The sequence below is a fragment of the Jaculus jaculus genome, chromosome 3, assembly GCF_020740685.1.
Source record: "Jaculus jaculus isolate mJacJac1 chromosome 3, mJacJac1.mat.Y.cur, whole genome shotgun sequence".
Taxonomy (NCBI): domain Eukaryota; kingdom Metazoa; phylum Chordata; class Mammalia; order Rodentia; family Dipodidae; genus Jaculus; species Jaculus jaculus.
Window position 1 is genome coordinate 10,952,736 of NC_059104.1, and position 26,871 is coordinate 10,979,606.

The window sequence follows — 26,871 nt, forward strand, 5'->3', positions numbered from 1 at the left end:
TGAGGCTACTAAGCAAAGCTATGACCAAGACGCCTGGACTGTTTAAACAGAGAGCCAAACTGTAATACACACACAGCCAAAGTTTTCAAGTGTCAATCGATGACAGTCATTTACCTGTGCTATTTATCATCTGTATTGTAAATCAGAAAAGATATTATTTTGACTTCTGGTTTTTGCCCCTTCATGTGAAGACTTCAGATATTATCAATATGATTCTCACAAGAACAAAGCTGTGCACACTGAAAGTCAACTCAGAAAATCAGAGCTGAGAGCCGGGCGTGGTGGCACACACCTTTAATCCCAGCACTTGGGGGCCAGAGGTAGGAGGATCACTGTGAGTTCGAGGCCACCCTGAGGCTACATAGTGAATTCCAGGTCAGCCTGAGCTAGAGTGAGACCCTACCTCGAAAAAACAAAAAATAAATACATAAATAATCAGAACTGCTTCTTAGATACACAGAGAACTTGTACTCCAGTGCACGCCATTTTAAAATTAACGTATTTTTATTTTTACTTATTTATTGATGGGGGAGGGGGGGAAAGAGAGAAAAATTGGGTGCACCAGGGCCTCTACCAACTGCAAACTGACTCCAGATGCATGTGCCATCATGTACATCTGGCTCACAGTGGGTTCTGGGGAGTTGAACCAGGGTCCTTGGGCTTCATAGGCAAGCACTTTAATTGCTAAACAATCTCTCCAGCCCTTAAACTCATTTTTTTTAATTAAAATACAAAGATTAGGTTTCTTTAAGCTATGTGCAAGTGAAATTTTGTCTCCCTTACCTCATTACCCCCCCCTTTTAAGGGGTTCAAAAATTCAGATTTATGTAAAGAACAGTAGAGAAAGAATAAAGTCAAATAAAACCACCTGGTTTTCTTGAAATTGACCTAATAATACTTTGTTCCGAATAGCAATACCAATAACTTATGCTGTAATCATAGCTGAGGGGTCAATTAGATGAATGAAGGAAAAGGGAGAAACTGGAAATACCCTGTGATCAGGTATCTGTACTGTTTTGAACTGTAGTCTGTCACCCCAAATTAACATGTTGAACCCTTACTAATATGATGGCATTGAGAAGCGGGACCTTTGGGAGGTCATTAGGATTACATGAGGTCACAAGAGTAGAGTCCTCATACACAGAATTACTGCCCTCCAGGAGCTACGAGATAATTGTTTCCTTACTCTGTTCTCCATGTGAAAATAGAGGCAGTTGGCAGTACACTACCCAGAGGAGAGCCTCACCACACTGGCACTATAATCTTGAGCTTCCACTGTCAATAACTCGAAGAAACCATCTTCTGTTCTGTATAATCCACCAGTTTATGGAGCTGCCCCATATACAGCATCCTAGACTAAGACACACTGTGAGGTGGTTGAATGCTATTGAAAGCAGACATAGATTAGCTGTAAATGCATATTGTCAATGCTATCGAAACAACTAAAGAATCTTATAAGAAATATAATCACTGTAGTAATAGAAGAACTAAAATGTAATCACACAAGATACTCAATTAAAACTAGGGAAGCTGGGCATCATGGTGCATGCCTTTAATCCCAGAACTTGGTAGGCAGAAGTAGGAAGATTGGCATGAGTTTGAGGCCACTTTGAGACTACAAAATGAATTCCAGGTCAGCCTGGAATACAGCAAAACCCTACATCAAGGAACAAAAAAATAGGAAAGGCAGAAAAAAAGAATACAGTATAAGAAACTAAAAACAAGTTCAATAAAAGTTATCAATATACAACGTATTAATCCATCTATATTAATAACAACTTTGGTATGAATGGGATTTATACACCAATAAAAACAGAAACTAAGAAAGCAGAATTAACGGAGAAAACTACATCTATTTTAACTACAAAGACACAGATAAAAAGTAATGTGGGGCTGGAGAACTGGCTTAGCAGATTAAGACACTTGCCTGTGAGGCCTAAGGATGCAGGTTTGATTCCCCAGAACCCGTATAAGCAAGATTGACCAGGCAGTACACGTGTCTGGAGTTTGTTTGCAGTGGCGAGAGACCCTGGCATGCCCATTCTCCCTGTGTGTATCTCTCTCTCTCATTTATCTGCATCTCTCTCTCTCTCTCACTTTCTCTCTCAAATAAATAAATAAATAAGAGTTTTTAAAAAGAATACGGTGGTAAAGTGCTAACTGCAAGGAAAATAACTCTGGAATTACTGTAGTAATTTTATCCAAAGCTAGTTTCAGAACAGTACAAATTACCCAGGAGAAAGATTATCACTTTATAACATGTGGGAGTTAATCTCTCAATAAATTAAGAACCCTTATCATCAACACAGCATCAGAGTGTCAGCCCCTCCCAACTCCATGTACAAATGCAATGTAGTCCCAACCAAATCACAGCTATTTGTATCATGGGCATTTAAAGACTGATTCTAATATTTCTATGCAAAGGCAGAATACTCAGAGTAACCAATATAGTGCTAAATAATAATGAATTTGGGAAACTGAAATAGCCCAAATTCAAGACTGGACTAGAAAGCTGTACCATCAATTTTATGTAAACCTAAAACTGCTATAAAATTGTCCATTAGATTAATATAAGAATTATTTATGACAATTCTCCATAATTTTTTTAAAAAGTTTCTGGTCTGCTTTTAAAATTTATTTATTTCCTTGCAAGCAGAGAGAGTGAGGAAGATATCAAGTTCTCTTGCTGTTACAAATAAACTTCAGATGCACACAGCACTTTGTGCATCTGGGTTTTATTTGAGTACTGGGGAATTGAACTTGGGCCAGCAGGTTTTGCAAGCAACTGCATTTAACCCACTGAACCATCTCCCCAACCAAATTCTATCATATTCTTATCTTGGTTATGTAGACTTCTTGTTTACACTGGAATACATCGACAAAAAGAATACATAGAATATTTCTCATCTGCTTTAGCAGCAAACCTTTTAATACCTGCAAAATACTTTTTCACCCTAGTATATAGTCATAAAAATATTAAATTAAATCCATTATACATTCAAAAGGAGATCTAGATGACTCGAAATGTACTTTAATATATGTTTCTGGGCTTTATGAGAAGAAAGCAGACAAAATATAAGAAACATTATATGAATGCTCTTGCATGCTTATATAAATGCAAAGCATTTGAAAAAGATTCTCGCTACATAAATTTAAATTTTAAACAATTAATGAGTGTTCCTTGCACTGTTTTAGTGATAAAAGTGAAGCTTCAGAATCAGTATTAATGATATTGAAACATACCTTTGTTTTAGTTATGTATTATCATGCTAATTTATAAACTGATAAAATTCAACCTCCTACCACACATTATAGAAACTTTATATATATCATAACACAAAAAAGCCTTAGTTTTGGTTGACTCCATACACTATTCGTATTTCTTACAGAATATTTATTGAAAACTGCATTTGGTCCCCATCACTCTCTTTGGATATGGATTGGATTTTAACAGTCATCTATGAACAATGTCAGTCCTTCATTACCAGTCATGATTGATTTTTTTTCTGAGCTTATTTAATTGTTCAGCAGCCTTATTATTAGAAAAAAAAAACAATAAATTCTTGCTATTATGGTTATTTTGAGGTCGTTTGACTAGGTTTTCTATTAGTCAATGTTTTATTTTTTTCCCTTTCATTGCTTGTGTGTGATAATGTTAATATGAACTTTAGTATTCCACAATGGGGGGAGGGAACGTCTTAGTGCTATTTTGCAAATACCTAGTTCTAATTTTTGAATTACAGTGAAACTCTTAATGTCATAACTACTAAATTCTGGCCTCCTTACCTGAGTTTATTTTGACTATAATTCCCAAGAATCCTTTCAAAAATGGTAGCAAATCTAATACCCTAAAAATAGCCACACTTGCCACAGTACATGTTCTGTGGGTTTTTTTGTTTGTTTTTGTGTGTATGTGTGAAATGTAAGATCTTCTAGTTAATGTCCATCATGATGGCCAAGTGCCAACTTTGCCCTAGGGACCCATGGCAAGCCCAGGCCCAGCACGGCGGCCTGCCTATCAAATATCATACAAATAAGAGATCATGACCACTAGAGAATGTTCAAGAGGGCAAATGAACGTTACCTCTGGTTATGTGAAGCTTTATGGAAGCAAACTGATGAAAGTAAGTTTCCAAGGAGCTCTTCTGGTCTGAAATCACTGCTCCTCAAAGACAGGCAAAGTGATGCCTGGCAGGACAGCTTTACTCCACAGGCTCTCTGTCTCCTGGAGAACACCCAGCCCCAGAAGGCGGGAAGTGTTTTCATTGGCATGTGGGACTGGTATCCCTGGAATGGTTCTAATTTAATCGCCAAACTTGCCTGCCAATGTCAGCACCCAGCATTGTCAACACCTCTTCTTCCATGTGTGAATGCTTCAGCTAAAGATTCTGTTCTTTTCCGCAAGCATTTCTATTCACAATGTGGAAGCTTAAATGTTTTCTAAGTTTAATGAAATACATTTCCACTGACAAGCTTTGGTACTTAGAAAAATTTAGCTTTGAAAATACAGTTAAGCATACACATGTATTTGACATTATGACTCTTCATCTGGTAATAAAATTTTAGTGCTGTGGGTTGTGGGATTTTGGGTGATTTAGTAATTTCAACTGTGAGACATAGTTGTACTGTTGTCAAAACGAAACTGAAGCTTAGGAATGTATGATTTATAAATATATTACAAAGTGCTTAGAATAAAATAAGCCCCTTTATGTTTTCTCCATATTTCAGAGTACAGTGTCTCCTTTTGCACTAGCCTATTTTTTATTTGATGGATGAGTGGTTGTTCTCACACTGAGTGGGGGAGGGGGGCTCATTAGATGAACATGTCATGTCGAGTAGTTGTGTTAATAAAGAAGATTGTCATTATAAGAATACATCAGTCTATAATGATGTTCCATGCTTTCGTGATTTAGTGAATTATATGGGCAATACTCTTTAGTAAATTTGAACATGATTTCAAGAAACAGAAAACACTATTCACAAAGGTTTTACTCAGGATAAGTTATTTGTTACAATAATTGAAAGGTGACATCATTACAAATAATCTGATTGTAGGTAGCATATTTTTCAATTTATGTCTGTAATTTAGGATGGGCCTTCCTTGTTTATATCCGACTTTAAGACTTTTATTTCCTGGAACTGGATGTATTCAGCCTTAGTAGTAAAGTTTACTGTATTTAATCCAGATATCTACTTTAAAAATAAACATCTACTGCCGTCTGGGTATAGGGTGCACACCTGTAATCACAGCACTTGTGAAGGCAGAATCACAAGTTCAGCATGGAGGCTCAGCTACATAGGGAATTTGAGGCCAGCTTGGGGCCAAATCGTGAGACCCTGCCTTAAAAAAAAATATGTAAAAGCATCTCACTTTTTAAAATTGTCTCATGGCAAATGATGATGGATATTGGGCAAAACTGACTATTACTATAGATCCAACTAATGTGAGTTTATGTTGAGTTCCTGTGAAGAAGTGAGGTGGTGAGAAGACAGTTTGCTGGGAGAAAACTCCAGTGCAAAGTGAATCTCACCATGCCCTTGCTGAAATCATCACTAAATCTGCAGGTGAAACCTCTAGGAGAGATGTGGGGTGATCATCCGAAGAAAACTGAGATTTCACAAAAACAGGGAAAATAATGTAACATAGATTTTTGTCACCAAGAAGTGACCTCAAACTTCTAACTACCATCTAGTTGTAAATGGAGTTGAGGAAACAGCCACCTTGCCCTACATCTGCATATGTCTGCCGAGGTTCTATCCTAGGCCTGCGCCTTCCAGGCCTGAAAGCTGATTACCACGTTGACATTCAGCACTGTGGGATTTCATGGTACAGACAGAATTCAACAGCATGAATGTAGATTTAGAGGAAAAGCTAGTCCATTTTCTCAATGTTTTTTCCAAGAAAATATTGAAGGACTCATATTAATTCCAAGAAAAACATCTTCAAAAACGAAGAGAGGCGTGTTCCTGGAATCATCCGTATTGTAGACAGCTCCACATTTCTAGGATGAGCCTCCAAAGCTGGTTCAGGGGAGAAAATGATTCATTTCAAGCTTACAGATCCAAGGGGTTGCTCCCTCAATGGCAAGAGAAGCTGCTCTATACATGCAAGCAGAGGGAAATAGCCAAATAGGCAGCAAACACCAAAAGCAGCATAGTACAACAGCAGGGAACCCCACCAGGCCTCAAGCCTCTCCACGTGCCTTTGGGCTGGAGTGCAGATCTCCCCCCAAACACATCTTTCCACTGGACCCCAGGATCCTTCCCTAGGGTCACCACCTTCAGCCAAGAGGCTGGAGACCCGAGTCACAAGCTTTAATAAAACCCCTTAGTCTGTTGGGGACACGCACTCTAACGACCATAGTCCAGATAGTATTGTGTTTGCCAAAATTTTGTGTCACTTATTCCACTGAAAGAATGTAAATCTTCATTTAAAATTTTAATTAAGATGCATTTTTAAAAATATAAATGTAGGGATCAAACTCAGGGCTTCATGCATACGAGGCAAGCACCCTCCCACTGGATTATACCACAGACCCCAATTAATATACCTCGATAATACCTCATTCTGTGGACACAGATGTTCTCCTCCTTGGATATATGTGGGAACAGTCATTAAATTAAAAGAACTTTAAAGAAAATAAGCTTTTTCTCCTTATGGATGGTGGTAGTAAATTCCAATGTAATGGTAGAGTTCTGATTATCTCAGTGTGGAGTCTGGGGTACCTCTGGAAACCAGTGGTAGAAGATGAGGACCGGGGGCCCCCCATGTATCCCACAAAGTCCAGGAGAGCCTTCCCAGCAAGCCTCAGTCTTCCCCAAAGCCTGCATTGGAGCCTCTAAACAACCCCAGTGAATTCAATCAAAATTCTGACAGGGCTGCTCATCTCTTGTGAAGTGGGCTTCAGTGACTTTCCCCTTTAAACTATTCAAAGCATGTTTTCTTTTTATCTCCTGGTTCCATGGTTTAATAAAACTGTACCCCAATGGAGCAGCGCTAGTGTTTGAAGTTGGAGTTTTCAAGAGCATGTAGAGAGGCACTGTATAGAAAGTTTCAAGGTCTCAGTATTTACCTTGCAGACACAGGCGATGGCTCTCCTCACATTATAAACTCAAACCAACAGTGGAGGAAACCAGAAAGAATGAATAAAATTAGAATTGATGAGCTGAGCATGATCATTGTAATTTTTTTGTTTGTTTGTTTCTTATACAACTTTAATTTGCACCTGGAGAATTGGGAGTCTAGGAAAGTATAGCTATTCCAGGAGCCCTGGAGTATTTTTGGAATGAGCCTAATTATTCTCCAATAAGAGAATGCATTATCTTCTCAGCTACAATTGTAAACTCTTTATTCACTTAACAAAAATATGGTCTTTTTATAAAGATACTATAGATCCAGATGAGCATGGACCAAAAATATCCTGAAGTTTATCTAGAGAAAATGTGTTCTGTGTATCAAGATATTTCCTACAGTGGATGCCCAACAATTGAGGAAGAGTTTTTTGTTTGCTTATTTTCAGCATGGACTTTTAAGATTATATATACAAGTATAAGTTTCAAATGATTTTTGAAAATCAGCAGAGTTCAAAATCAATTAATTATAAAATTGTTCCCTTTTCTTCCAAATTATCTATGCAGTTTTCACATTGAGGAAGAGTTTATCTTTTTTTTTTTTTTTTTTTTTTGGTTTTTTGAGGTAGGATCTCACTCTGGCCCATACTGACCTGGAATTCGCTATGGAGTCTCAGGGTGGCCTTGAATGCACAGCAATCCTCCTACCTCTGCCTCCTGAGTGCTGGGATTAAAGGCATGTGCCCCCACGCCTGGCTGAGTTTATCTTTTTTTAAAAAAAAAATATTTTTTTGAGAAATGCCATAACATGTATGTATGGAGATATATATATATATATATATATATATATATATATATATTATGATTGTGTGATACTTATGTGGTTTGGGAGGAGGTAGGGCTGAGCCCATCAGACAGGAGACAGGATAGGGAGTCTTCTGGGACCAGTGTGGGGCAGGCACACATCAGAAAGTGCACAGCCAGTAAGCAGCTCTGGGTTCTTTCTCCGGACTGTCCACTAGCCAGGGAACATGGGATCATACATTTGCATTGTTTCCATTTATGTCTTAGTCAATCCCCAGAAAGAATTTTTCACAAGTGAATTTCATCTCCCATGTTTTTTTTTTTGGTTTGTTTATTTATTTTTATTTATTTATTTGAGAGTGACAGACAGAAAGAGGGAGAAAGAAAGAGAGGAAGGGAGGGAAGGAGGGAGGGAGGGAGAAAATGGGTGTGCCAGGTCCACCAGCCACTGCAAATGAACTCCAGATGTGTGTGCCACTTCTAACCGGGATCCGTAGACTTCACACGCGAGTGCTTAAATGAAGCCATCTCTCCAGCCCATCATCTCCCATGTTTTGCAAAGCCAGGAGGAGGACTGCATTCACTCTCCCTGGTCCCTGCAACTAGTAGTGACATCTCCCCAGAGCTCAGTTACCTAACACAGTTCACCTGGGCCACAAACATTTCTTTCAAAAGTGGACATTTTCCTGCAGGTTTTTCATGTATTTTTCACAATTTCCTCCTCTCTTTGTATTATCCCACCCTGTACTTTGAGCTGCCCTGTGTGTCTCTTAAAACAGGAATAAATGCATCAAGATTACACATTGCACACATTATCTCTCCCTTAATTCAAAATAACATCTTCTCTGCAGATGTGATAAAGAAAGACCTGAGTAAGATCGTGGAGCATAATTTCCAGCGTTCCTTTTAGATTTAATCTTATATTGACAGTCCCCATATTTTTACCTGAAAATGCTCAATTGGTAAAGCTATTAACCTTTAATGGTGGTTCATAATGGATTTCTGTGGCCACTTTTCTGCTTTCACTCAATAATGAGAGGAGAAAAAGGGACATGCATTATTTGTTTTATGTTAAATGCACCCTTCACATGCAGTCCACAAAAGCAGACGTGTGGTGCATTTTCATGACATCGTGTTTCCTGCCTGCATTTTATGGCTTATCTATGCTTATGTTCCCTGAACCCTTGCTTTAAAAGTCAGCTCCTTAAATGAGCTCCTTAATGTACTGTAAATCTAGCCAAAGGTATCTTTTAGAAAAGAATTAATTTTGTTCAAATTGCAGGGAGCAAAAGAAAACAACCTCTTCTTAAAACCCTAGTACCAAGCCAAAAAATAAATAAATAAATAAATAAAAATAAAGCACAAAACAAAGCAAAACAAAACAAAAGAGAGAACCGGTGTGGTGGTCTTTAATCCCAGCACTGGGGCGGCAGAGGTAGGAGGATCGCCGTGAGTTCGAGGCCACCCTGAGACTACATAGTAAATTCCAGGTCAGCCTGAGCTAGAGTGAGACCCTACCTGGAAAAACCAAAATAAATAAATGAATTAAAAGAAGAAAGTTTCACATGTGTAACTTGATACGTTGAGTTCAATTTCTGGTTCTATCACTTGTCCACCTCAACACCCTTATTAACTTGCCCTCTCTGTAAAATGTGACCAATAACACTTGCTCACATCGCCCCCACCCGCACCTTCCTACCTAATGAGGCAAACATTTCCTTAGCTAAATATACTTTACAAGAGACGACTGTTATGTTAACGGCTTACCAACACAAAAACATAAAAGAGTCTGAAAATGTGAGTTTGCACAACCCATTATCCCTTGTTAGTAGAAGCTAAAAATGACCACAGAATAGAAGTAGAAAGTGAGAAACCTAGGAGAAAGAATGTGGGTGAGTGACAGATGGAGAGAGGATGGTGGATGGCAACAAGGGTATAATTGAATGGGAGAAAACGTTGAATGTTCTTTAGCATACTAGGATGACTGTGGCGAAAAACAATTTTATATTTCAACATAGCTAATCGAGGAGCGATAGAGAAGCCAGTTATCCTTACTTGATCATTGCATGTTGAATACAAGTGTTAAAGTGTCTCACTGCACCCTCTGCCAATTACATGTTAATTAATATTAAACGATATTTTAAAACAAATGTATTTTAGAAACAGAAAGCCAGTATATAATGAAAGCTCCATTGTACAGGAAGTGTATTCTCTATCAGGTGGATACCTAGTGGGCATTCACTAATAGGACTTTATTTTCCTTCTTTCAACTTTACCTTCAAGCATCTTTATTTCTCCATCTTTGCAATGGCTTTTCACATGCCTCTTAGGTGGTCCTTGATGCTCAGCCTTCTTTCTGCACACACGGGACAAGAAGGAGCGCCACCTGACAAATCCGGTCCCCTTCTTAGTCTGGTCATTTGTTTGTGTGCACATTGTAATGGTACAATTCCTTATAGTTAGACCACACATTGGTGGATATTGGATTATATTCCACCATAGTCAAACTCCTTTATAGCAGTAGAGTGCACAGGAGTCATATGTTTAATAGTTTTCTAAATAGCAACTAATGTAGGATTCATTTTATAAGCATCTTTAAGTAGATAACATTTTCATTTATATTTTCTCAAAAATGTATCTAAAAAAGTTAATTTCATAACAGTAATAATGATGATGGCTGAAAGGCTTTCCAAGCTCAAATGCATGGTCAAGGCTCTACAGGCATTGCTAATGAATCCTCACAGCACTAGGAGGGTTTTGCCAAAGCTCATCAGAAGGCAGAGGGCAGAGTATCATCAGTCAGATGTATAAGACCTTATTCCAGAATGGCAGGGCTAATTCTACTCTCCCTAACAATTTTTGTGCATCCTTGAATAAATTACTTCATCCTGATGTGCTTCACTTTCCCTGTATGTAAAAACATCTCATAGCATGGAGAGAACAAAACATGTCTTTTCCCCATATAACATTTCAGGTTATCTCAAACCACATGCTCAACACTCTGTCCATGTACTTGAAACTCACTTTTATTACCTTGAGTATTTCCAATGAGATAATGCTCCCTCAAGCCACCAAACACTGTCTAGGGATTGACCACCTTGCCTTAAAGCATCACGGAGACCAAGCAAGCTCTACCGTAGTGGTTTCTGGAGCCTGAAATAATTAAATGCTCAGAGATTAACTGATTCCAAATGTAACCTAATTCTCTGATTTATCTGATTTATCCCATGTTTATTGGCAGTCTTGACCCAACACACTCAAAGTGCTAAGCCCCAAGAAGGAAGTATATTTGGTACACACTCCTATCAAACCAATTCTTGGTTTGAGCATTCGCTTCCTCTTCCAATCAGCTGCACTTACCGTCTTAAGATATAAGAGTCTTTTGTTGGTGGAGATGTGGAAACCACCCTGGCTTGAATGCAGACACAACTATATCAAACTCCCAAGAATATGGCAGAATAAGTGTTACATGTAATTTTAATATGTCTCAAAGACATTTTGTCATGGATAAAATGAACATGGGTAAGTAGTTATTGTTTCTCAGAGGAATGCTTGCTAATGTGTAACTCAAGCTGCGGTCCCCTGTCTTGACAGGCACCAGTATATTCACGGTGTACGAAGCTGCCTCGCAGGAAGGCTGGGTGTTTCTCATGTACAGAGCAATCGACAGCTTCCCCCGCTGGCGTTCCTACTTCTATTTCATCACTCTAATCTTCTTCCTTGCCTGGCTTGTTAAGGTACTGGACAAAAAAAAACACAAAAACTTGTACCAATAGAGTGTAGATTTTATACAGGTCCTCGGGCCTTTTGTTTCATTCCCAGGGTTGGGTAATTGCGGTTTGTCATTTTCTTTCAGAATGTGTTCATTGCTGTCATCATCGAAACATTTGCAGAAATCAGGGTACAATTTCAACAGATGTGGGGATCGAGAAGCAGCACGACGTCCACTGCCACCACACAGGTATCAGTGAGGTGACGTCACAGCGCCACCTGAAAGGTGTATTAAAATGCAGCTGCCAGAGTCTACATCCAGAGCAATCACACCATACTTTCCTCCTGATAGATGGAGGTCATCTATTTTTCTAAAAGATTTATTTTTAGTTATGTATTAGAGACAGAGAGAGGGGTAGGGGAGAGAGAGAGAGAGAGAGAGAGAGGGAGGGAGGGAGGGAGGGAGGGAGGGAGGGAGGGAGGGAGGGAGGGAGGGAGAGAATGGGCGAGACAGAACCTCTATCCACTGCAAATGAATTTCATCAGATGCATGTGCCACCATGTGCACCTGGCTTATGTGGGACCTGGAGAATCAAACCTGGGTCCTTAGGCTTTGCAGGCATATGTCTTAACTGCTAAGCCATCTCTTCAGCCCTCATCTATTTTTGTTTTTTTTCAAATAGGTTCATGGGTTGTTCTTACATAAAACCAAAGTTGCCAACCATTTTTTTTTTATGGACCTTTGATTTGGTTCTTATACTGCAAGTCTTTGAACGGCTTGATGAGCAAATATAGCAACTGTGAAATTTCCTATTTTTATGAGTATTTATTCATGTCATTGCAAGCCTATGCCAGTCACAGTGCAATAAACCATGAAAATACCCCCAGCCTTCACTGAATGCCTGTGATTTGAAAAGGAATCGCCATATATTTAGGACTATTCCCATAAGCTCAAAGAAATTGGAAAAGGCCTATAATGTTACGAAAAGCAGCAGAGAAGCTCGTTACATAGGAGGGCAATCCCAATCCCATGTTTTGTTTTGTTTTTAATCTGTGTGTGTGTATGTGTGTGTATGTATGTGAATTGTTGTTGTTGTTATTATTATTTTGTTTTTGCTGGTTAAAAACAGGAAGGGTAGGTTCATATGTTTTTTTCTATGATGAATCCTTGAAAATGGAGAGTAAAGAATTCCAGAATTGTGAATAAAATGATTTAATGCCTCATAACTATTACTTTAAGATATATATATATATATATATATATATATATATATATATACATACATATACATATATATATATGGATATAGATAGATATAGATATATAAGACATAGATATATATATACACACACACACACACACACATACGTTTTGGTTTTTCGAGGTAGGGTCTCATTCTAGCCCAGGCTGACCTGGAATTCATTATGTATTCTCAGGGTGGCCTCCAACTAATGGTGATCCTCCCACCTCTGCTTCCTGAGTACTGGGATTAAAGGTGTGCACCACTCCGCCTAGCATTTAAGATAGAATTTTAATAGAATGCTAAGTTTGTGAATGTGTAGACCTGTTGGGATAAAGGTATCAACGAAAGTGTCAAAGATCAAATTTACTTTGAAAACACTGAAATTGAAATTTTAGTGACTACATGGTCTGATGTCCTGCAGATCTGACTTGTCCAGCCAAGCTGTTACAGGTGAAATGTACAGTTATTCAATTAGCCAGATGGCTACTCAAGTCACCATAAAAATGTGCCCACATTATGTCATAGAGACCATGTAGGAAAGCTTTCAATGAATCCATCCTGTCGCATCAAGATCTTGCTTTTTTATGGTCTCTTTTAGCTCATTGTGAAGAATAATAAAGCTCAGAGGTGACAACCTTGTGAAGGAATGTTTTCTGTTTCAGACATTGAGACCCAAATGGAACATAGAACTGTGAATGCAGCACTCTCGAGACATGGCCTAAAATGTCCCTAAAACCATATTTTGTTCATTAAGTAACTCTGACAGATAAAATCACAGCTGGAAAAGCAATGCTTGGAAGTGCCACGAAGCCAGCTCACAGTCATGATAGAAAATGAAATGCCAAAATTTTGAACAAAGTCGTACAAAATTATTTTGATGCAAAATTGTACTTAATCAGGAGGCACAAGTCTGTAATTCAAGAGGGAAGGCATCTCGATGTTCTGCAGAGGTAATCACACAGCGAACTGTGAAAAAACCTTCATTAAGAAAAACGCTGTGGCTGAGGACCCGGTTGCTAAGCGACCAGAGCTCCTGCCAGCAGCCTCTTGGTAAAACACCACTTAGGCAGCCTAGCAACAGAGCTCAGGCCCCTCCCACCCCTCAAACATCACTCACATGAGTGGCCTGATGCTTTCATGTGTATGTCTGTACACAGGACAGAAATCATTTATCACAGCAGTTCTGTTACATACATGAAAATCTGCCCAAAATCTGAAAACCTGAACTTCTTCAGTAGTTTAAAACACTATCACACGTCTGTAATTTTAATAAATCAGGCTTCTTTAAAGAAATGGCATAATAATGGATATTGCAATGTATACAGCTTTTCACACGTAAAGTCCATTCTTGCCTTTCTTGATTATGTGGAAAATTTAGTTTTGGGGTGTGTGTGTGTGTTTCTCATCAAAGGGCTAAGGAGACCTTGAGAACCTGAGAGTTTTGAGGTCTGTGAGTCTGTAAATTTACTATGACAGCCATGTGTATAGAAGTACACACACACACACACACACACACACACACACACACACACACACGTACATTAAGAAAATACAGAGCAGGCTTTTGGATCTTTTAATTCGCGAGGAATTACCTAGGATATGAACAATTTCAGAGGTAAGTAGGAATAAGTGGAATTACCTAGAATATGAACAATTTCAGAGGTAAATAGGAATAAGTGATGAGAACTTATTTAAAATATCAAAACATTTTTCATTTGGCTATCACTAAATGTCTCTGAGTCACATCACAGAAACAAAACACAGAAAACCCAGTGACAAGCTCTTATGCAGACCATAATACAACTTGTTAGAACAAAACAAAGGGAAAATGGTACAGAAACTCAGGTTCCTAATCTTTTGTCTGCTTGAACTCTGATGGGGCTTGTAGCTCTCAAGTTTGCCTATTTCTCAACATAGGTGTTCATTACCATATGTTCAGTGATGGACGCGGTTATAAAGTAAGTGGTTCATACTCCCAGAGTATAATGACCTCTACCATGGTCCACAATGAACTACTCATGCCACCTTTTATTGAGGAGCATGGTTCCCCCAGTGGATTTTAGAATATGCAGAAGTGGGGTAGGCAAGGCCCTGACCATAATATCTTCTTTTTATTTTTTTTTATTTATTTGAGAGCGACAGACACAGAGAGAAAGACAGATAGAGGGAGAGAGAGAATGGGCGCGCCACGGCTTCCAGCCTCTGCAAATGAACTCCAGACGCGTGCGCCCCCTTGTGCATCTGGCTAATGTGGGACCTGGGGAACCAAGCCTTGAACTGGGGTCCTTAGGCTTCACAGGCAAGCGCTTAACCACTAAGCCATCTCTCCAGCCCCCATAATATCTTCTTTATCCAGATCTCCACACCACTCACCAAACACTTCACTCTTCCATCATCTCACCGGAACCAGCTCATAATAGTGGTGAGTTTGGCTATGTTCTGTCCAGAGTAGGACTTACGGAACTGCTAAATCCCAAGGCTACCCAAGACTACTTTTCTGTTACATGTAATAAGTGAGGATAGAGCAGACAGTCCATGCATACCTTTGATAAGGGAGCCATGGTCCAGTGGAATTCATTCATTTTCTCTCTCTCTCTCTCTCTCTCTCTCTCTCTCTCTCTCTCTCTCTCTCTCTCTGTGTGTGTGTGTGTGTGTGTGTGTGTGTGTCTTCTCATTATCTCTTTTGCTTGCAAATAAATAAAAAAATTAAAGAGGGCAGTAACTTCTGTTAATTGCTGAGCACTCTTGAAGATACCTGCTATTGGAATTACTATTCTCTGCTTAAAATAAAAGGGTGATAAATGGTAGAGTTGATATGAGAAAAGGGGGTGATTTTGAATTCTTTCCCCTTTGCCTTTCCACCAGCATTCTTAGAATATGCCTACATCAACTTCTGTATAAACGTGCAGTGCTCAGTGAAAAAGGGAGAAAGGCATAAATGAAAAGGCACATGAGAAAAAATGGAATTTCTCCACCAAAGTAAACATTGCAGACTATATTATATAAAACTGAATGTGCAAAGACAGTAATGGAGGATAAACTTGCTTACTGTGTTCCAAGGCCACTGTTTTGCACATGAATATCCATCATTCAAATATGTGCAGTGGCAATGCAGTGAATGTCATTTAGGAAAAGGTTATTCCAGTATGGTACAGAAGTGAGTTTATTCCAGTAAGAAACCATAGGAAAAGAACAAGACTTTCTTCATAAGAGGCCATAAATGAAAATTACATTTTGTAAGACTGAGTGACTAAAGCTATTCTTTTTTATTTTAATTTTTGCTGAATTTTTGAGACAAGGTCTCCCTCTGTATCCCAGGCTGACCTTGAACATGTGGCAATTGTCCTAAATGTTGGGATTACAGGTGAGTGCCATTATGTCTGAACTAAATGCATTTGTTAATAATGAAACCAAAGGTATTCACTCTCATTTTTAAAAATTATTTATTTATTTATTTACTTGAGAGTGACAGACAGAGAAAGAGGAAGATAGAGAGAGAGGAAGAATGGGTGCGCCAGGGCCACCAGCCACTGCAAATGAACTCCAGATGCGTGTGTCCCTTTGTGCATCTGGCTGACATGGGTCCTGGGAAATCAAGCCTCGAACTGCAGTCCTTAGGCTTCATAGGCAAGTGCTTAACTGGTAACTCATCTCTCCAGCCCTTCACTCTTATTTTATATGTAATGAGTGCTGCCTATTTTAAAATGGTTTGTCTTGGAAGAACCCAATTAGCAGAAGAATTTCAAAATGGATTTAAAATTTTGTTCATAGTATTCATGTATTTATGTGTTTCTTGTGTTTGGAATTTAATTCACTTTTTCATGATTCCTCCTGCTCCTCATATTCTTTCTCTCACTACCTAATGGTAATGAGGGTATTTTACTCGTAAAAACAAAGGATTCTTAATAATTTTTAAACTAAGTGACCCATTACAAAATCTAGCAGTTGTAAATTGGACAAACAGGTAATTTACACCAGCAGGACTCTTTATTATTTCCAACTGTTTTTCTATCAAGAGGAGAGAACTCATGGGAGTCCATTATATTGTGGTGGGCACTGGCCCACTAAATGATAACGTCATTTGACAACTGCCAATGCATATGGAGAGCAGCATAGAGCACAAAGCAGTGACTTCACAATGTATTATTTAATATCCACAATAATGTTATAAAATGTGCGCTATTATTGTCCCTGCTTTATGGATTAAAATAACTGCAGTGGTTGGCAAATTAATTTACCTAATATTATATAACATGAGACTCAAAATCAGGTTGTACAGCCTTGGGTTGCACTCACTGTGAGATCCAGCTTCCTTTTCATCTAACCATTGCAGGCATGAGCGTCAGTATACTCTGCTGCTTTGGCCTTGTGCTAATTTTCCTTTACCTAAGATGATAGGGATATTTCTTTACTGTCTGGCAGGGACTTTCTCATATGTTGCTCTTATGAGTTTAAGCCGAAACATCTCTTTAAAAAACTGGCGCTATGGGTGTGGGGAGATGACTCCGTGGTTATAGGTGTTTGCTTATAAATCCCGCTGGCTTGATTTCCGTTCCTAAGCTCCACATATAAAGTCAGATGCAAAACTTGCATTGGCAAGAGACCTTGACATGTGTGCATGCATGTGCATGTGCACACGCACACACACCACATATGCAAATTAAGAATGTTACAGTAAAATAAAAGGAAAGAAAACTGAAAATATATATTAAAAGCCTTAAATCAGGCTAGAAAAATGGCTTAGTGGTTAAAGTTTTTTTTGTTTTTGTTTTTGTTTTTTTCCTGTCCAAGCCTGAAGAAGGGAGTTCAGGTCTTCTGACCTCCCCACTTAAAAAGTGGTCTGCACATGTCTATGCCTACACATTCATTATAAACATATCCACATAGACATATGCTTAAACATATCCACATGCGCACTCATGGCCTTAAAACATATATACCATTTGAGCAAGAGATTCAGCTTCCAGAAATTCATCCTCAAAACTTTAGACAAAAAAACACATTATAATTAAGAATGTTTTTGAATGTAAATTAAAAAAAAAACACAGGGCTGGCATGTAGCTCTGTGGCTGAATGCTTGTATGTGTGCATGACAGAGAAGTTTAGCATGTTAGCCGTGTTTGCCTCTGGAGGTTGGGTTAAGAGGGTTTTTTGTTTTTTTTTTTCACAACTTATCTACATTTTCTATGGGTTTAACCGTAAATGTGTTATGTGAAAACTTTGTTACAATTTATTGAGAAAAGCAAGCAAATTACATATTTTATTTTTAATAACTAATGCTTATGCACTATAACTATAGTACGTCATTCTAATTCATATGTTTCTATTAGTATATATTAAATGTACATAACAATGGTGTCATGGTGACATTTTCAACCATGTGCACAATGTGTGTTTATCACATTCACCCTGATCGTCCTCTCCTATTCCCCTTTCACTCCCTCTTTCCTCTCACTCTTTCCAACCAGTCCCGCTTCTACTTTCATGGCAGGCAGGCATGTGTGTGTGTGTTTGTGCATGTGTGTGTGTGTTTGTGCATGTGTGTGTGTTTGTGCATGTGTGTGTGTGTTTGTGCATATGTGTGTGTGTCCCAATGAGTTAAGGTTTCCAATGCATCCTGAATGAAGGATTATTTACAGTGGCCATATAACTAAAGCGAATCTTTCTCCCTCACTCAGTGTTCATTAACTATTAGTACCGAGGGCAGAGTGCTCTGCAAGCTACTCTTGCCTAGCTACCATGATGCCCGTAAGACCTCAGGGAGGGGTGAAGCCTCATGGGCCTGCAATCACAACTGCTGTGAGATCAAAAGTATAGCCAGATGTCATGCTGTAAAGACAGTCTGGCGCCTCACTCCTCTTAACAATATAATGAGAAAGGGAAAGTTATGCCCTAGAACATAGGAATTCGTTGAACATACTTTTTTCTTAACTTCTGACCTATTTTTTTTTTTAATTTTTACTTACAACATATATAGCATGGGTACATCATGTGTTGGTACCCTCTTTTGCTTCATTCCTGGCCATTGAACATTCTAACTAAATCAGTTACCAAGCTGTATCTGGTTAGGTTCAACTGCAGGGTCAAATGTTCAACATAAACCCATGATATAAGATGTACCTGTGTCCTCTGTGGTACGCTGACAGAGAACCTTTGGGGTTGGTACTGTGGCCTGTGTTGCCAAGGAGCCAGGTCCTTCCCACTTTGGTGTGCCGCCTTGTACAGTCTGGTGTTCCAATGTTACCTTGCAGACTAAGCTGTCTGCTGTACATGGAATTCTCCATCTGTAGTCCAGCAACAAGGAAGAGAAGGACAGAGAGAAAGAGAAGCCTTCCTGTATACATTCTAGGCTGGATGATCTTCCAGGAAAGGACAACTTTTTGCTGTTTATTTTTTCTTGGAAGCTTAGTGACCCCATGAAAATTCTCTGACTTTAGAAGTCTGGGAGAACAGAGACGGGCCAATGTGAGTTCCCACTGGCATTTGAGGATTTCTGGCCTCTGCTAGCTAACTAACTAACCCAGCTTCTATCTCAGAGACATACAGTTGTGTTTTTCTAAATGTTTTATAATTTATGATGTAAGAAAAATTGAACATACTTGCATTTCTTTCACTTTATTTCTTCCAAAGTAGTGACCTTCAGAGAGCTTTAGGGAAAAAAAAAAAAAACAGCAATTAAATTGATTCATTTGATTTCAGTCTGCTGGAAAAAAAATAATTTAACAGAAAAAATTAGTCTGCAACAGATGAAAAGAAATAGAGGCTGCAGGGGTGCTTTGTGTCCTGACAAGACAGTGCTGGATGAATCAACAGAGGGTTCTTAACTAGAGCCTGACAGCATTGGTTTTGTCGTTTTCCCTTAAAAGGAGAATCCCAAATTTTGACAGGAACGCTAAAAGGCACTTTAACAGGTTTGAATTTCCAAACATGTCTATACTCTTAGAATAAGCCCGTATGTGAAAGACATGCTTGTTTCCATCGCCAAAAATGGCGTTAAGGTTTTATTCTAAAGGGAAAATGAATCCTATAAATGGACAGCTGGGGTAGACTATTTACAGTGGCATCTTTGGTCAAAGACTCTTTGTGTAAATGTGCACTTCAGTTCCTTTCATTTCAGAACTTGATATATGGCCTGTGAGTTTCAGGGCCTGTTTGAAACTGTCTGACTTTTACAGAGAGGACAGGTTTCCTTTCTGCAAATTATTTATATCCTCGCCAGCTAGGGATTTAAAATGACAATTGTAAATCCTAGGTAATGTCCCTTGCGTCATCCCATTCAGCTTTCCATCAACAACTGCCCTTTTCAACATGGGGCCAGAACAGCATGAAGCCATAAATAGTGATGGCGAAGGAAATGAATGTCTGTGTGCACAAAACTGGAACCACAGGCAGGAGCACAGCATGGAGTTCTTGTTGTCGGTGTCTGAATTTACAAAAAACATAATAATAATAATAAGTTACATGCTATCTCACTAAGACTACCATGTACATACGTGTACACATGTATAGGTATACACACACACACACACACACACACACATTTCTAAGGAGCTGGTAAAGACTAGAAAAGTGGTATGTGTCTTCCAGCTTGGTGTACAAGTGATTGATAATGATTTCAGGGGTAGTGGGCTAAGCAGTAAGGTTGCCACTTAGGCACTCAAGTGAGTGGATCTCAGACTTTCGTAGGCCCCCAGCATCTTGCCTTTTATCACTTCGCTTTCTAAGCCAAAATAAACTACCTGTTCCCTTCATAAACATGTGTATGTAATCTCTATTGTGCAAATTAGTAATGGCCTAGTTTTAAGTATCTCTAATGATTTCACAAAGACAATTAAGTATGATGCCAATCTCTTAACATTAAAATAACATATCCCTTTCCCTTGACCATATGTATGTGCCTGATAATATTTGTCATGAGAATATTTTTAATTAGAGAATATCTTTAATTTTAACTCAGTAAGAAGTACCCACCTAATAAAGATAAAAATCCACTGCTTAGGGCTGAGAGATGGCTTAGCGGTTAAGTGCTTGCCTGTGAAGCCTAAGGACCCCAATTTGGTTCAAGGCTTGATTCCCCAGGATCTATATGAGCCAGATGTACGAGGGGCTGCACATGTCTGGAGTTTGTTTGCAGTGACCGGGGGCTCTGGCATGCCCCCTCTCCCTCTCTCTCTCTCTCTCTTTCCCTCCCTCTTTCTCTGTCTGTTGCTCTCAAATAAATAAGGAAATAAAAATAAACAAAAAAAAAATTAAAAATCTACTGCTTATACTGAAGCAGACCAGACACAATGCTTTGGAATTCTAGTTTAATTTGATACCAGATCAATTAATTATATAGAAGAATATTTAAGTGATTACATACATAAAGTCTAGGTAAGGTAGAAATAGTATGGCATAGAAAACATGGTCAATAAATGAAAAATTATCATTGCTCTTGTTAGCCTCATTATTCATTTGGTTTTCAGTGTTCAAAGGAACATAATTGGAATTATTGCTGTTCTAAATATAAATGTACCAGGAAAAAATATAATGGATAGCATGACAAAACATTGAAACTAGAAGCATAAAGGTGGAGTTTTCAGTGTTCTAAAGCAAGTGTCTCTGACTCATCTCCCTCTTTGTCTTGAAGATGTTTCACGAAGATGCTGCTGGTGGTTGGCAGCTCGTTGCTGTGGATGTCAACAAGCCCCAGGGACGTGCCCCAGCATGCCTCCAGGTACAATGACATTTTCCAAATCGCCCAGAAAACCTCTGTGGCTTTTACTTTATTCAGGGAAATCCCCAGCCTCCAAGCTCTAGACTTGCCCAGAGGACGTGTCACAAGTGATGTTTTATTCCATCCTGGATCTCAAGGTCCTGAAAGTGCTTTAGATCTGCGTGGTAGAGATTTGTTAAACTTCTTGATGGAAGGCACACGGGTAAAAGAATTTTAACAGTATCAAATCAATGCATCATGTTGTTGCCATATTAAAAATATTCTTTTAAAAGGCATAAATTGTCTAGTGGAGTTGGACCTGGTCACATTCCACATAGTCCTTCAAGTGAGTAACTAGGAATGAAATCTCTTAATGTGTAGTCAATTGTCTGTGTTTCCTGTCTCCATAGCAACATTATGTCAAGGTGTTTCTTTAACCCAACACACCAACAATAGGCATCAGGTGATGGAGAGAAGCACCCCCCACTCCCCACCCCCACCTAGTGAAGAGTCCCGGCAAGTTTCTCATGGGATTTACACACAGGGCCTCAGGTTCCACCTATGCACATTCAAGACTCAGCATTTCTTCAAAGTCCCTCAAAAGGTCCAAAAAACCTCCTGTTTCTTCTTCAGTGGGAAACACTGGCATTTTCTCCTGATTTGTTCTCCTCCTTGCCCCAAGTACTGGTGACTCAATAATCAGAAGGATGTGATGACTTGACATCCATTGACTTGAAACATTCCAACCAAGCTGGTAACAATTACCTCCATGTGAGCACAGGTATGCACATGTGCATGTGTGTGGCAGATCGCATAAAAGATCTGTAAAGAAATTTCAAGTACACACTACAACTGTTTGGAACATTAGATTCTGAAAAGTTAGTCTTCCTATAAAAATATTTGTATGTATTGACTGGCATCTATGTATTTCTGTCCCCCATGCCCTAACCCTCACCACTAGAATTCTATGCTCTGTTTCTGTAAACGTGACATTTCTAGATCTGACATGTAAGCAAAGTCTTAGGGTCTTTGTCTTTCTGTACCTGGCTCATTTCACTTAACATAATGTCCCCCAGGCTTATCCAAGTTGGTTCCAATGACAAGATATCCTTCTGTGTGGCTGAATACTGTTATTCTGTTGTGTATAATATACCACATTCTCTTTATCCTTTGTAAAATGTGTAATCAACTGTTGTAGCCTACCGTCTCCATACTGTGCTACAGAACATTAGGACTTCTTTCTCCTACATCCATATTCTGGTTCAACAAGCCTTTATTTCATTATCCTTTTCAGCCTCTCATGACCAACTATTCTACTCTCTTCTATGAAATCAACCTTTTTTTTGTCTTCACATATGAATTATATCATAAACCATTCATCCTTCTTTGCCAAGGCTTTCCAACATAATTTCTTCTAGTTCCATTCATGTTGCTGCAAGTGGTAGGATTTCGTTCTTTCCAGGCTTAATAAAAACCTTGTGTTTCATATATGTATTTTCTTGAGTCATCAATCAGGTGACCCTTTGGTTGGCTCGATACCTTGACAACTGTGACAAGCACCACCACAAACATGGGAGTTGCGGGTGTCCCTTTAACATGGTAAACTCTGTTGTGATTATGAACTATATGGTCTTTCCATCTTTGAATTTTTTTTTGAGGAATCATCATAGTGTTTTCAATAGTGATTGTGGAATTACCTTCTCACTACTGGGTCGAAACATCTGACCAGAATGAGCAGATTAAAAGAAAAGGTTCATCTCTGCTTAGAATTTTGAGAGGAAACTTCATCATGATGGAGAAAGCAAGGCTGAGCAGCTAGCTATGGTGTTTCATCTTCTCACACCAGTTATGAGGGAGAAACTAGAGTAAACACCCTGTACATCTAGTTGACTGAACTAATAAACCTTAAAGTCTGTCCTCAAAAGCACATCTCCAGCAAAGCTCCATCTCCCAAAGGCCCTACAGCTTTCCCAAATTACTGCCAACAGGAGACCAACTACTCAAAAGCACCTAGGTCATTTGGGGACATTTTATTCAAAACACCACAATGACAGCTGCAGTTTATGTGTGCATCAGTAGTGTATGAGGATTCCCTTTTCTCCACATCTTTGCCAGCGTTTGTCTTCATGTCTTTTATTTTAAAAAGTATTGATTTTTTTTTTAAAAAGATACTTCATGTATATATTTGGGATAGTGAAAGATAAAGAGGTAGAAAGAGAGAATGGGCACTCCAGGGCCTTCAGCCACTGAAAACAACTCCAGATACATGTACCACTTTGTGTATCTGGCTTATGTGGGTCCTGGAGAATCAAACCTGGGTCGTTAGATTTAACAGGCAAGTACCTTCACCACTAAATGATCTCTCCAGCATTTCATGTCTTTCTTATATTATCCATTGTCAGAAGCATGAGGTTATATATAATTATGTAATTGTAATTTAATTTACATTCCTGTGATGACAGTGATGGTGGCTACTTTTTGTTTGTTTGTTTGTTTTCCAAGGTAGGTTCTCACTCTAGCTCAGGCTGACCTGGAATTCACTATATATTCTCAGGGTGGCCTCAAACTCTCAGTAATCCTCCTGCCTCTGCTTGCTGAGGGTTGGAATTAAAGGTGAGCGTACCACGCCTAACTTACTTTTGTATGATTGTATGATTTTGTGTGATTGTATGATTGTTGGCCATCATTATTTCTTTTGAAGAAGTACCCACTGATTCTTTGCCTATTTTTTATGAGAGAGAAAAGAGAGAGAGAGAGAGAGAGAGAGAATCGGAATTGGTACACCAGGGCTTCCAGCTACTGCATCTAACATCACACCCAGCGCGCATGTGTAACCTTGCACACTTGCATCACTTTGTGCATCTGGCTTACATGGGAGTCGGAGAGTTGAACATGGTCCTTAGACTTCACAAGCAAGAGCTTTAACTGCTAAGGCATCTCTACAGCCCTCTTTGTCCATTCTGCTTTCTCTTCTGTTGTTCAGCCCCTTAAATATTTAAGATTTTTATCTTCTTTACAACATAAGAGTGAATATTTTCTCCTGTTATGTAGAGCAGCTTTTCATTTTATTTTATATTTCTTTGTTTCTACCATTCAAAGGGAAGAAAGTCAAATTAGTTATTCGGGTGTGATTACTATTGCTTTACTATTTTATTATTAATTAAATATTAATATATTGCAGTTTGCCTTCGGTCCAGTGTTTTATGGCAACGTGCTGCTATAGGCAGCCAGGACAACTATTTCTACCACTGTCATTATCATTACTGGTCGTCGTCCCAAGTTTTACCAAATTGAATTAATGCGCAAAGGGATCATAGATTTGTATTGGAAATAAACTGTCAGAATATCAAATCGGTCATATAGGACTTACAATTCATTGCCTTAAGAACTGTTGAATGCTTATTAATCGATTCCTCAAACTTGCACACTGGAACTAGAGGCAAGACAGCTTCCTGAGCACAGAGATTTGGGAGCAGAAAGGAATAAATAGAAATGTGAGTGTGATGAGAAGGGTGAGCAAGAACATATTAAGATGAACATTGGTGTAGTCAGAGCTTGAAGTATGTAAATACGCAATGTGAAGACAGATTTAATGACGGGAGACAGGCATGATGAACAGAGCAGCCTACGTGGTAAGTTTTTATGAATTTCATAGGGTAGGAACACAGCAAGAAGTCAAGTAATGAATCATGAAAGAAGTTCTGTTCAACTCAGCTTCACAAGTTTGTTCCCAAATCAAGCTTTCTAGAAGAGCTTTCCATTCCTAGAACAGTACAGGTGATGAATGGGGTAGCCAAGCCATTGTCTGTTTATAGTGAAGAAGAGTTAGGTATAGACAGAATATACTTACATATCTGAACAAAAACAAAACACCTTAACAGTCAATAGTTAAAAGAATTAAGTAGGGCTGGGGAGATGGGTTAGTGGTTAAGTGCTTGCCTGTGAAGCCTAAGAGCCCCAGTTCGAGGCACAATTCTCCAGGACCCACATTTGCCAGATGCACAAGGGCGTGCACGTCTGGAGTTTGCAGTGGCTAGAGGCTCTGGCGCAACCATTCTCTCTCTCTCCCTCCCTCCCTCCCTCCCTCCCTCCCTCCCTCCCTCCCTCCCTCCCTCCCTCCCTCCCTCCCTCTCTCTCTCTCTTTCTCTCTCTCTCTCTCTCTCTCTCTCTGTCACTTTCAAATAAATAAATTAAAATAAACAAAAAAATTTTAAAAAAAGAATTAACAAAGGAATGAACTGTCTTTTACTAATGGTGAGTTCCATCCACAACTGACTAACAAGAGCCCTACCATCTAAAACGTCCTCACCCTTGTAGAGAGAAGAACCTCACTCCCAAGGACAGACAGGAGTTTCTGCCACTGCTTTTGAAAACTGTATTGATTTACTGTCTGTGTGTGAGTGGGTGGGATGTGCATGATGCATGCATGGAGAGAGATCACAGGACAACGCCAAGGAATCTGTATAACACCTTCCTTGAAATTCTTGTTGTTGGAAACAAAATCCAGACTAAAAACAAGAGTTAAACTAGCCGGCCCATGAACTTCAGGTTCTCCTGGATCTGCCTCCCATGACTATAGGTGAATTGGGATCAAAGATGCATGTGCCACTTTGTATCTGGCTTTATGTGGGTGCTTGGGAATTGAACCCAGGCCAAAAGGTTTTCAGTACTATGCCATCTTCCCAACCTGCACCTCTCTTTATTTGTTGTTTTTTCATATTTTATTTTATTAGAGAGAAAAAGAGAAAGAGGCAGATGGACAGAGAGAACGGGGAGGCCAGGGCCTCCCGCCACTGCAGATGAACTCCAGACACATGTGCCACCTTTGCATCTGGCTTGCAAGTACTGGGGATTCGAATTTGGGTCCTTTGGTTTTGCCAACAAGTGTCTTAACCACTAAGCCATCACTCCAGCCTCTGTCTTTATTTATAAATAAGACAAATGTGACAGCTAGGCATGGTGATGCATGTCTTTAATACTAGCACTGTGGGGGCTGAGATTGAAGGATCACTGTGAATTTGAGGCTAACTTGAAGCTACAGAGTAAGTTTCAGATCAGTTTGGGCTACAGTGAGACAATGCCTTGAAAAAATGTGACTATAACTTCATTATTAAAAGTTTATTAGGGGATCGAGGGGTGGTTTAGCAGTTAAGGCATTTGCCTGCGAAGCCAGAGGATCCCAGTTCTATTCCCCAGGACCCATGTAAGCCAGATGCACAAGGGCCACATATGTCTGGAGTTCATTTGTAATGGCTAGAGGACCTGGTCTGCCCATTCTCTCTCTCTCGTTCTCCCTCTCTCTGCTTCTTTCTCCCTCTCAAATAAATAAATAAAAATATATCTTCA

At 39.2% G+C, this 26,871-nt stretch overlaps 1 protein-coding gene across 2 annotated transcripts in view; it reads left to right on the plus strand.

Moving 5' to 3' along the window:
* The window catches only part of Nalcn (sodium leak channel, non-selective), a 332,253-nt gene that overhangs the window by 95,620 nt on the left and 209,762 nt on the right, over positions 1–26,871 (plus strand). For both annotated transcript variants that reach the window (XM_045146251.1, XM_045146252.1), the window contains exons 8-10: positions 11,470–11,612; positions 11,732–11,836; positions 21,460–21,546. In XM_045146251.1, the coding sequence (XP_045002186.1) occupies positions 11,470–11,612; positions 11,732–11,836; positions 21,460–21,546 (335 nt within the window). The remainder of the gene's footprint in view (positions 1–11,469; positions 11,613–11,731; positions 11,837–21,459; positions 21,547–26,871) is intronic.